Source organism: Apteryx mantelli, chromosome 12, assembly GCF_036417845.1.
Source record: "Apteryx mantelli isolate bAptMan1 chromosome 12, bAptMan1.hap1, whole genome shotgun sequence".
Lineage (NCBI taxonomy): Eukaryota > Metazoa > Chordata > Aves > Apterygiformes > Apterygidae > Apteryx > Apteryx mantelli.
The window spans coordinates 28,345,849-28,358,440 of NC_089989.1; the positions used below are offsets into that span (position 1 = coordinate 28,345,849).

At 36.5% G+C, this 12,592-nt stretch overlaps 1 protein-coding gene across 6 annotated transcripts in view; it reads left to right on the plus strand.

Annotated features, from left to right (window-relative positions):
* IFT122 (intraflagellar transport 122) overlaps positions 1 to 12,592 on the plus strand; it is a 97,144-nt gene that overhangs the window by 71,160 nt on the left and 13,392 nt on the right. For all 6 annotated transcript variants that reach the window (XR_010885408.1, XM_067303554.1, XM_067303550.1 and 3 more), the window contains 9 exons: positions 157 to 348; positions 991 to 1,129; positions 1,755 to 1,957; positions 2,419 to 2,556; positions 3,338 to 3,502; positions 4,362 to 4,559; positions 6,190 to 6,330; positions 8,067 to 8,120; positions 10,696 to 10,857. Coding sequence is in view for 5 of the 6 variants with exons in the window: in XM_067303554.1 (XP_067159655.1) it covers positions 157 to 348; positions 991 to 1,129; positions 1,755 to 1,957; positions 2,419 to 2,556; positions 3,338 to 3,502; positions 4,362 to 4,559; positions 6,190 to 6,330; positions 8,067 to 8,120; positions 10,696 to 10,857 (1,392 nt within the window). In the remaining variant the exon portion in view is untranslated. The remainder of the gene's footprint in view (positions 1 to 156; positions 349 to 990; positions 1,130 to 1,754; positions 1,958 to 2,418; positions 2,557 to 3,337; positions 3,503 to 4,361; positions 4,560 to 6,189; positions 6,331 to 8,066; positions 8,121 to 10,695; positions 10,858 to 12,592) is intronic.

The window sequence follows — 12,592 nt, forward strand, 5'->3', positions numbered from 1 at the left end:
AGTTGTGCATGGTTGGAGGAATGAGGAGGATGGTGTCAGTGACAGCATTGTGCCACTCAGGAGATCCTTGTGTTTTTTCCACCTGTTATTGTTGCCCTGGAAAATATGAAATGATCCTTTTATTGTTGTTTTTGATCTTTTTATTTTCCCTTGTAGATTGGAAAGGACAGAATGCTCAATTTTGATCCTTGCTGTGTCAGCTATTTTACTAAAGGAGAATATATTTTACTGGGAGGTTCAGATAAACAAGTTTCCCTCTTCACAAAGGATGGTGTACGTCTTGGTACCATAGGAGAGCAAAGCAGTTGGGTGTGGACATGCAAAGTTAAACCAGACTCCAACTATGTGGTGAGTAGGTACTTCTTACTGACTTTTTCACAGCGAATTTGTCGTGTAAGGTAAGTCCATAAATTTCAAGCTCAGTTGTCTAATCTAGGTATCCTTACTGAGGCAGCAAAATCTATGGATTGTTTAGTGAGCTCCTAAAGCTTACCCTGAAATCAAACACATCCTGGGCGAGTAGAACCTAGGCTGCAAGAAGGCAGTAAATTAATGTAACACCTGCTTTCAGATGGCAAGGCACTTGCTGCATTTTAATAATTCATAATAGGTTGACCATGTATAATTCTATGATGGGAAGAAAATGTTCATATCTGAGTTTCTAGGATTACTCCTTGTGGAAAGTGGAGAAGTGCATATGATGCCACTGTGATGCATCCTGTACTGTCTGTGCCATGGTACAAATGTTAAAAGATAGCTTTTTTTTTTTTTAAGGGAAATATACATGGTCTATGATAAGATCGATCCTCATTTTGCACTGTTAAGTTCAACAGCAGTTTTACCACTGATGTAGTGCAAGTAGGCTGTCGTGGTATCAACCTATACATTATGCAAGGATAAGGAACATAATGCTCAGATAAATACTACGCATTTTGCCGATTCTCACCTACGCGTATCAATTAACTAAAAGTATTTTCTCCTTTTGTTCAGGCGGTGGGATGCCAAGATGGAACAATATCCTTTTATCAGCTGATTTTCAGCACAGTTCATGGCCTTTATAAAGATCGATATGCTTACAGAGACAACATGACGGATGTTATTGTCCAACATCTCATCACTGAACAAAAAGGTAACTTTGCACTTTCGAACAAGTCAAAGCTTCATTATTATTATTATTTTAATTAATATCCATCAGAACATTTGAAATATATGCTGCATTTACCAGACAGGTTGCTGTCACATTGACAGTAAAATTGAGGAATACTGTTTGCAGGATGAGAATGCAGACTTGGATTCTGGAGGATCAGCACTGACAAGCTTAATGAAAGGTGTGGGGATTTGAAAGGACGTTGGAAGGGGCAGCGGCTTTTAAGATAAGGTTTTAATCTCTGAGAGTATAAGATAAAAATACTGTACATCATATCTAGGATTTTTTTTTCTTACTTAACAGCCTCAAGGGTTTGTGTTAATTTTGTTTCTTCATATTTACTGGCTTTTTATTGCAAGGAATCAAAGTATTGCTCCAGAATGTGCTGTTGACAAATAATGGAGGATGATAAGTTGTGATTAACTATACGGATAGTAGATCACAGTGATTCAAATCAACAAACACATCCTAGCAGGAATCTGCTTTTAAATTTAGAGGTGCTTTAGAAGGTTTTGATTTTAGTATAATAAGTAAGTTTTTGATTTTTGTATCTGTTATTTTAATTTCAGTCAGCTCTATATTATGTTTTAAATTTCTTTCTCTCTAGTTAGAATAAAAGGCAGAGAGCTTGTAAAGAAAATTGCAATCTACAAAAACAGATTAGCAATCCAGATGCCAGAGAAAATCTTGATTTATGAGTTATTCTCGGATGATTCTTCAGACATGTATTATCGGGTGAAGGAAAAAATAGTAAAAAAATTTGAATGCAACTTGCTGGTTGTATGTTCAGCTCACATTATTTTATGCCAGGTATGTACCTTAAAGACAATTAACATGACTTGAAGACAATTGTCCAAGTAGCTAGTAAAATAAGATTAGTACCTTGAAAAAAAAACTGTAATAGATTATACTGTTCGGCAATATGATGTGTAGTGTGTTGTAATCTGCAGTGCTGACATGATTTTAAGCAGTAGCTGTGGCATGTCACAAGTGGCTATATCTCAGTGAAACAGTCTCTGTAGAGAATTTCATAAATTCGTACCAAATCTAGGGAATCTTTTTTTTTGGGGGGGGGGGGCAGGGAGAGACCGCTAGAAAAAGTATTCACACTTTTTAGTTCATAGTGTTGAATAGCTAAGACTTTTGACATTCTCATTATTATGTGAAAAAGTAGGCAGACACATTAGCATAGATATAAATACAGCATATCAAAGGAACAACAGTTTTCTCTTTACCTCCATTCAGTATGTTGTATATTATTGTGTCTTCAGGAGAAAAGATTACAGTGCCTCTCATTTAGTGGCATTAAAGAACGAGAATGGCTGATGGAATCTCTTATTCGTTACATTAAAGTAATTGGAGGACCTCCAGGAAGAGAAGGCCTCTTAGTTGGTCTAAAGAATGGTCAGGTAATGTGTTATGTCTGGTATAGGTTTTTTCAATGCAAATAAAATCTGGTTTATGCTCTTTGGAGGAGAACTTAGAAGCAGCACACTCATTTAGAACTTAGAATATTATTTGGCAGAGTCTCATCTTGTGTTTAAAAACTAGTTACTTCCGTCTTTCATATTCTATGATTACAAAATTCATACAAGTATGTTTGACTTTGTCCTAAGTCTATATGTTATTAGGAACAGCTGACAGAAATGGAGTTGTCAGTGAACTGAGAGAACCTTTTTCTTTGCGGGGGGTGTGTGTGTGTGTGTGTGTGTGTGTGTGTGTGTGTACTTCTCTTGGTGACCACTTGTGAAGGCTTGGATGTTTTAGAAGTGACATTTGTCTATTCAACGAGCCAATTAGCTGAAAATTGCAAACTGAAGCCCAGAGGTAAGTGATATAGAAAACAGGATGAGGAAAGAATTCGAGAGATCCCTTCCCTTCTCTATCTATAATACACATTCCCAACATTTTCTATTTATATAATTGTTCAGCAAGTGAAATGTTACAAAATCCAGTATGTATGGCATATGTTTTATTTGTATGGACTTGAAACCTAGAATATGTTGTGGAAACAAACTTTTTCAAGATACCTCAAACTGAAAGCATTCCCTTTGATTTTAATGCACAGTTTATCTTTGGGGGAAAAGGTTGCAATCATATCCTTTGTATAGTACTAGAGTTGGTACCTGCTATGCTATTTCTGGTTTTAGGAAATTTTCATGGACTGACTTTGATTTCAAATATGTCCAGATTCTGAAGATATTTGTCGATAACGTCTTTGCAATCGTCCTGTTGAAGCAATCCACAGCTGTGCGTTGTCTGGATATGAGTGCATCCCGAAACAAGCTGGCAGTGGTTGATGAAAATGATACCTGCTTAGTATATGATATTCATACCAAAGAGTTGTTGTTTCAGGTAAAATTCAAATTCTTTTTTTATTGGGAAAAAAAAAAAGTGGGAGAAACAAGGATCGCAGAATATGCCAAGAAATGTTGGTGTGCAGAAATTCATACAGTTACCATTAATCAGACAATGTAGGATTTAGTTGTGATCTATTTCTCCATCAAAACTACCCTTCTGGAGAAAGTGGACAATGAATTATACAGGAGGTGTGTATGAGCAGCAGCTGCATAAAAAGCACTTAAAAATGTGACCTTTCCAGGTTAATTTAGAGCCCTGTCCCAGTTCCCTTTGAAGTATTAAAGTTAATGAGTATTTTGGCTTTATCATCAGTAAGAACAGAATTAAAGCTTAAACTTCTTTGTTCCTCATTTATTCCCAGACTATAAAATGAATAATGATAATTCTCTCCTTACTGGCAGTTTAACAGCCACTCTAAGGGTTTGTCCCTTAATGTTGATGAAATGTTTTCAGAGAACAAGGGATAGAAAGTATGAAGTGCTACAAAGATAGGATTTGTAACTTTCTCTCTGTGACAGGCAGAAAAATTATCAATTAAATGTGACAGCTAGCAAGCAGTGTATTATTGTGAAATATTATATATCCTACAGTCTGAGAGTACAGATCATTAGCAGAATACACAGCAAAGAGTTATAACTGTTTATTGAAATGTAAAATATGTCCTGTAGATCTGCTTAGGAATATACTAGTCTTTACAATATTACAAATGTAAATAATGAAAGTGTAAGTGTGTGTGTGTGTGTGTATACCCAGGCTATATATAATATGTCAGGTGTTCTAGCTGAAAGACATATTTCTTAGGAAAGAAGGTGTGATTGTATCTGTTGTAATCATCCATTATTTTGCTCGTTAGGAACCCAATGCTAATAGTGTGGCTTGGAATGCACAGTGTGAGGATATGCTCTGCTTTTCTGGAGGGGGTTACCTCAATATCAAAGCTAGTAACTTCCCTGTCCATCAGCAAAAACTTCAAGGCTTTGTTGTGGGATACAATGGCTCCAAAATCTTCTGTCTTCATATTTTTTCTATGTCAGCTGTTGAAGTTCCACAGGTAATCCTTTAATCTCATTAAGTCATGCTTTACATTTAATAAACATCAGTGTTTAAGAAGTGAAGAAGCTTTTCTGAAAGTTACCAGTATTCCATTAACCAAATGATTGCAATTCAGACTTCTCTCATCGTTATTGGAGTTATCTTGCATGCCTTTTTTTTTTTTTTTTTTTTTTGGCATTAATGAATCTAACTTCATTTTTGCTGCTGATGATTGCTGTTTCTCCTTCTCGCTCTTTCCTTGCAAATGCATTCAATTTAAAAGTAAAGCTGAAGATACGGTTCCAGTGTAACCTCTTTCTGTATTTTTGTTGTAGTTTTTCTATGTACATTCCTCAAGTCGTCATTTCATTTTTCCTATGAGTACATCAAATACTGTCTTACTGTTGCTTTCTCTAGACATGTTTAGGCAATATTTAAGCAATACGTTTTAGTCTGAATGTCTAGTGCATGTATAGTCTTTATAAGTTAGAGACTGCTTGAAGTCCTTTCCGCAATACAGAAAGGAATATTTTGTGGATGGCAATGGAAGAGGCTAAAACATTCCAAGAAACAAAACTAAAAAAAAAAAAAAATGGTTCTGACTCATTTACACACCCAAACGTGGGCAGAATTTGAAGCTGAAAGTCGATGAAGGTGGAAGTGCCATGTGCTTGTATTAAATTAATGGGTACCCACACTACAGTCTCTTACCTGTTCCTCTGAGACACTATGCTGATCCCCTAATTAGGCTCTGGGTTGTCCACAGTGGTTGACAGCCATGGTATCTACTAGGCCTAGTACACTTTTTATCTGGCTTTGGCATGCTGTAGCCACAAAATTGCTATAAAATAGCAGGGGCAGCTTTTTCAAAACTATACTTTTTTGGGGCGAGGGAGTACCAAAGAGTATACAACTTTCAAAGAAATTGATTAAGAAGAAAAAAAAACAACAACATAGAAATCAGTATACATACTCTCCTTGATTGCAAGCCCAGAATTAAAGGTAATCTAGCAGCAGTGTTCCCTGTTCTTTCACGGGTCCATGCTGAAGTGGCACATCCCTGAGCCTCAGCCAGTCTGTCGGCCTTCGACAGCTGACAGTCCCTCTCCCTAGTTCCCTTTAGGGCAGATGGATCCTTAAGAGGTCAGTGGCTTTTGGGCTTAATAGTCTCAGTCTTGGTAAAACAGCCTTGTCATGAGGGTTAGCACAGAGGAGTTAACTTCTTCGTGACCCACCTAGCTGTTGTGTTTGAAGATTGCCTGGGATGCTTTGTGGTGGGCCATTGTGCCACTTGTCCTGCTTGGAGCCTTGGAAAACAGCCAGCCCCCGGGGCCCTTGCTCTGCCTCTACAGTGACAAAAGCTCCTTGTGTGAACGTGCTCAGGAGAATTCCTATTCGTAATGCTCATGCTGGCAACTGAAGACTCAAGATGGATGAGTTTGGAATATAATTAACCCAGCTTGTATAAAGATACAATGGTAGTTTCCCCAGAACATTATTCTGTTTGTTATACTAAAATGTGTGTTCTCTGTTGAGCCTTGTAATGACTGTGATTAGATTATTTTTTCCAGTATAGCTAAAGAATTTCACTAACATGTCTCCATATTATGCTTTCTGATAAACACTTTTTTTTTAATGGAAATCCTCAGTCTGCACCAATGTATCAATATCTGGAACGGAAAATGTTTAAAGAAGCCTATCAAATTGCGTGTTTAGGAGTAACTGATACTGACTGGAAAGAGCTGGCTATGGAAGCTTTAGAAGGGCTGGAGTTTGAAACTGCTAAAAAGGTAAAGCAGTTTTTCACTTATTTAGCAGAAAACTTGTAATTTATATTTTTTGATGGCTGGACTACAAAGTGATGTTCTTGCGTTAAGGTCTTGCTCATCTTGAGCATATGCGTTATTCTAAATATCAAGGAAAATGTTGGTCTGTGATATATACAAGAACTTGAGATGAGACTTTCTCCTTCTCGATAAATATCATGTTCTAAATCAAAGTGTTAAATATAAAGGAAAAGTTTCATCTGGTGGAAAATGAGTTAATGAGTTTGAGTAAAATATAACTGGAAAGTTGTTTAACAGTGGTACTCACCACCAGATGGCAGCAAAGAATGTCCTAGCTAACTCCCCACCCCCCCCCCGCCCCCCCTTAATGCTATCAATTTATATTTCTATTTTTTCCCCTCACTCTTTAAGATAACCTCAGTTTAAATGTGGAAGTTTCAAATTCTTTGTTACCTGCACATTAATTTTCTTTGTGGACAGTGGCAATGGCATGTCATCATTTTAGTCATTTTCTGTCTGGAGTGCCTTGTTTTTGGGAGTGGTCGCTAAATGGGCACGTACTGATGAACAGAGTTTTCTCTGGCCTAAAATACTTCCCCATTTCCTTTCAACACCTTTTCTCAAATAAAAGAGATCAAACAAAGTTCAATGTCATGAATATTGTATGAAAGACAAAACGATCTAAAAATATTCAGGGAATGGTCTGTAATAAGAGGCATCCTTTACAAGACAGTTTGTTTTTTGGTTTTTTGGGGTTTTTTTTAGGAAATGAAATGCTTTTATTTTATTTTTTTCTTAAATGGAGGCATCAGAATAATTCTCTCCAATTTCATAGATGGCTTTATGCAAATAGATACTCTTAAAGAAATTTTCAGTGCCTCCTTGGAATTTTTAAGTAGTGTCCTTTTAGAATTAGAGCGGATTAATTTGAACAAAAGCAGCTTCTTGACATTAAAGGCTCTCGTAGTTCCTAGTCTGATCTGGTGTAAGCATAATATTCTGTGCCCTCCTGAGCATTAGTTTGGTTAGAATCTTGAACGTGCTGTCTAAAGAGTTAAATTTCTATTTTTTTGATACATATCAAGAATAAGTGCTAAGCTGCAATAACTCGCACATGACTTTGCCACTTGGGACTTTGGGTTGCACATTTATCTCCATTTGCAAAACATATTATGCTGTTTCACTGTACTTTTACCTTATCTCCTTACTTCCTTTCTTCTCTCTGGACTAATTCTATGATGAATTTTCAGAATGGCATAAAAACTATAAGCACATACAGTATGCTTCAGCAATACAGTCATTTATATGTTCTACCTTGTAATGGTTTCCTTAAATTTGCTTAAGTGTGTCATGCCTCACGGTTAAAATGCAAAGGCTATAAAATAGCCAGAATGAAAGTATGTAATATTTTTAAATGACATTTCGTATTCCTTGGAGGACTGACATACATACGCCTGCTAGTCCCTGTGTTTGCTGTTTGTTTTCAGTAATAAACTGTTTGGATTGTACCCTTATGTTATTTAATGCAATGCTTGAGGGCCCCAATTGTAGTCAGAGCTCATTGGATTAGGGACTGCACAAATGTGAAAACAGTGTATTTCTGTCTGTCCTACTTGCATGAAGATAAATGCATTGTTTGTTTGTCTATCTCCATCATCCTTCTACAGCTTGACTTATGCATAACAAAATTCTGTTGATTTCCTGGCTTTTCAAGTTCCTTTTGTTTTTCTTTTCAATAGGCATTTACCAGAGTACGAGACCTTAGATACTTAGAATTGATCAGCAGTATTGAGGTAAGAAAATATTGAAGATAGCATGAAGTCTAAGAGCATACATTATGCCAAAATCAGTACTTTTTATTTTGGTGAGATTTTTGTGGAGGCAGTGCTTCTGATTGTTGGATATGTATAGAGTGAAAAGTCCTGATTAGTGGAGATGACTCAAATTTTAGTCTCATGTCTGAAACTTTATGGGGGAAAATAAACTGGGCCTGGGGGGGCAGTGCACTGTATGAGAACTTAGAAACCTTTAGGAAAACTGGAAAAACCTTCAATATTCAGTTAATAATTGGTAAAATACTACTGTGCTAATGCAGCTTAGTACAGAATACTTTATAAACATGAGTTAATTAAGCCTTTCCCTACCCCCTGGAGGTAGGTAATTACTATTATCTTCTTTTTGCAGAGATTGAAACAGGCCCAGAGAAATAAAATGACAAATTCAAGGTCTCATGACAAGTCAGTCACAAGTGGAAACAGAATTTGGGTTTCCTTACTTCCATGCTGTGCTCTAATCGCTAGTTCTCATTCTTTTCACACTTGATTAAAATTTCACTAGACAATACTGTCTGTCATAAGTACATTAAAAGACATGCCATCACTCTTGTACTTTTACAAAGACCACATGGTCATACTTAGTTTGAAGATCTGTGTTGAGATGTCATGAAGGGAATTCCTCTTTCACATGCTAATGAGGCTTACACCATCTCTAAAAAATACAATCCATGTCTTCCATTTTTGCAGAACTGTTCAGGTTCTGTCAAAATGCCAACCATCTATTGGTTGCAGTTAACTTTTCTTGGTGTCTAACATGGGATGAAGCTCTGCAGCAGGAACCATTTTTATGAAGGTAGATACATATATAAGAGCATTCTCTCGCCAGTGGTAACTTTTCTTTTCTACACATGGTTTTCCAGATCTGGCTCTGTGGAGGGTGTTCTGGTATTGTCATATTATATTCAGTTTAATTAGGAAGATTCATTCCCTTTCTAAATGGACATAAAGTTACTTTCAGACTTCTTGAAAAAGCTCCTTCTGAAGTGAGGGGTCTACATCACTGCTTACTCTTTCTTGTGGTATATTGGATTCTTTTTTAGACTTCTAAGGCTGTAACTGAGCGCACATATGCCACTAATATGACAGATTCTTCCCAGTAATGACACATTTCTTTAACTGATGACAGTAGAAACGTAACTTCCAGGTCTCTGAATCTGCCAAATTTCTGTGAAATCTTTCAAAAATGGTATAAAAATTCCTCTAAGAATTCTTTTAACCAAGTTTTTAAAGAAGGATCTTTTAATATTAGCCTGATAAGAATCAGCCTAATCGGTAACTGTGGCCAGAAAGGATGATGGCTGAATCTCCTTTGGTAGCAGCAAATTGCATTTGTACACATGTGGAATGTCCCCCCCCCTTTTTTTTTTTCATTTATATTTAGCCTTGGTCTCCTGAAGTCAGTGTACTTCTATAGATGTGATCCGTGAAAGGGGTTTCTCTGTGGCACTGCACGCCCTGATTGTGTGGGAGCTACCGCACATGCAGAGCGAGCAGCAGGGCAGTTATCCCTGAGCTGCTGGAGTTCTGTAAACTCACTACTGAACTTGTCTCTCAGTAATTTGCTTATGTGTCCAAATTCTTTGTTGGTTCTTTGGAATTTTTTTTCTCCTTTCCTTTTGCCTAGTATGACTTGATACCACGATACCATACCATTAATGAAATATGCTGGGCCGGACTTGATGCAGTTTCAATATACACGCATTTTTTATAGTGCTCGTGAAGGTAATTCCCATAATGCGGGAATTGAATCTTTAATTAAGAAATTATAATATTTAATAGTGGAATATTACAATTGGGAGCACCAAAAAATAATAAATTGTAGGCAAACCTCTACTGATTTGCCAGAAATTCTTTATGGTCAACAGAAACTGTTTCTGATTTGGTAGTGCAAACTCTTTCAAGATGACTGCTTAATGATTACGTACTTGGACACCGGCTTAAATGTGCTACAACTGCAACTGCAATTAGCAGGACAATATGGGCAGGTGCTCTGGAAGCGACTGCTGCCTGCCTGGAATCATGAGCCCTTGTGTGTGAGGACAGTGGTGGTGATACTGTTTTGATTCAGTGGCAGATTACCATATTTTTGAATCTGCTTATTGGTAGCAATTTTTTCATGCCTGTTTTCCCCCATACCCACCCACACATTGTTAATTTAGCCAAATTACATGCTACTGAGTTTCTGCAGGAGAAAATAAGGAACCCATCAGCTGCCTTTTTTAAAATAGCATAGCATAATGATAGCATGTGTTGATTTTTCTGTATGGAATCAAAATAAGTGATTTTTCATCACTTCACTTTCATAGTGACATTTAATTTTGCTCTTCCTAATTTCAATTAAGAAGGGATTTAGTCCTTTAATTATAAATTCACCAGAATTATAGGAGAGGCATAATTATCATATCTTATTAACAGGCTTTTATTAGTGGTTGAAATATAAGCCTGAAAATCTAAATTTTCAATGGCTATTTCTAAACTGTATCCTGCTCATCTAGAATATCTCCCCTTTGCCCCCCCCTTTTTTTGTCCCTAGGAGCGGAAGAAGCATGGCGAGAACAACAATGAATTGTTCCTAGCAGATGTTTATGCCTACCAGGGAAAATTCCATGAAGCAGCTAAATTGTACAAAAAGAGTGGACATGAAAATCTGGCTCTCGATATGTACTCTGATTTACGCATGTTTGACTATGCAAAGGTAATTGTTCACAACTTAGTATTTAAACACAGAAATATTAAAGTAATATTAATGTACCTGTAAATGTTTTCAAAGTATGATTCTACAAAAGGGTAGGTAAAAGGTGGGTTTGGAATTATGACTATTTTCTCAGTTAATAGCCTCAAGTTAATTCGGCTTATAAGTGGGGGAAAAAATGAGCATCTTCTGTGTCTATATGCAATAGTAGCTGTTCTCTTCAGAGTCTGTTATTGAGGCAGTGGATTTTGCTTTGTATCTTCTCAAACATATCCATGGAGTTCATAGCTTTTCAGTGGTTTTATTTTTTGGTGGGCACCACCAAGGGTGACTTTTTCATTATGATTATATGGTATTATCCATGGTCATTTTCCTTATTAAAAAAGATAAGTCTAGGTTTTGTGGCTCTGTTTCTTTCTCATTACCTTGCTCAGGAGTGCCCTTTATTTTTTTGCCTTCCAAAGATAATGAGTTAGTACACATGCAAAGTGGAGGTGAGTGTGCCATATGTTTAATTCACTTTTGTATTATAAAAAAAAAAAAAATTTCTTTCAGAGTTTGAACTTAAACAAGTGTTTGAGTCAATCCGTATTAATGTATTTTATGAAGTGTATAATATACTAACCTAGTATATTTTTGTTTATCAGAGTTTGCTTCCAAAGATTAGTTCTGTTTGACATTTTTTAAACTTTGTTCCCACGTAGAAATAAATTGAATACAGTTTTTAAAAGTGGCATTTTTATATGCTGATAAGAAAGGATTATTTGGCTTTTAACACTTCTGTAGTGTTTTCTTATCAAAATCCCTGAGAATGCATGCACTGTTTAGTCTCACTCATCACGCATCAGAGCTTCATTCTGTGCAATATAGGACAAAGCCTTTACCATAACATGCATATAAACTATTTTAGCATAGATTCCACAGATCGTGCTACAGATAAATCTTCTTCTTCCAAGCCCATAAAATAAATACTTTGGAACTTTCCTCATGTAAGTCTGACTTTCACTATTTTTGTCTGATGAGTCTTGGTTAGCTTCAGTGTTTTGATTCTTCTTGAACATAAATTTAATTAATAGATGAAAATCCCATCCATCCTCATAAGAATCTTTTGATTCTTGGCAGTAGTCGTATCTATATTTAACTAGCAGAGGGTAAAAGGTCTTGTGGCTTCTATCCTTGAGAGTAACTCCATGCACAGGAAGTTAAAGGTGCTTAATAGCATATGAAGGAAGCTTCTTGTGCAGGGAGTACACAGTACATGGAGGAGGGATGTGAATATGAAACTCCCTTGCTTGCCAGGTATTCTTCCAAGGCAAGTTAGTTTTTTGTTTATTTATTTTTTTAAAAGCTGTCAGAATTAAGCAAAGGGACCCTTTCAGAATCTGATATCTTGTGACTGAGCTTGACCTTGACTGGCTCTGACTGGAGAGTCTGGACTGGAGGCAGAGGTCAGGAAGTCCCTTGATATGTGGCCACAGACTTGTTATCACTGTACCAGATCACAATTTGCTGAGAATCTACCAAAAAAACCCAAAAAAACGAAAAACAAAAAAACTCCAAACCTTTGTAGTTTAAAAAGCTGAGCTTTTGATTTCAAACTTATTTTTGATGACCTGAGCTGGAAAACAAAAGTCATATCAAAGATATTGTTTGACTCAATTCTCTAGCTTCAGCTTTTCACATTCAAAGATCAAGTCATCTTTATATTTATTCAGCTGAATTAGGGCTGTGCTGGAGT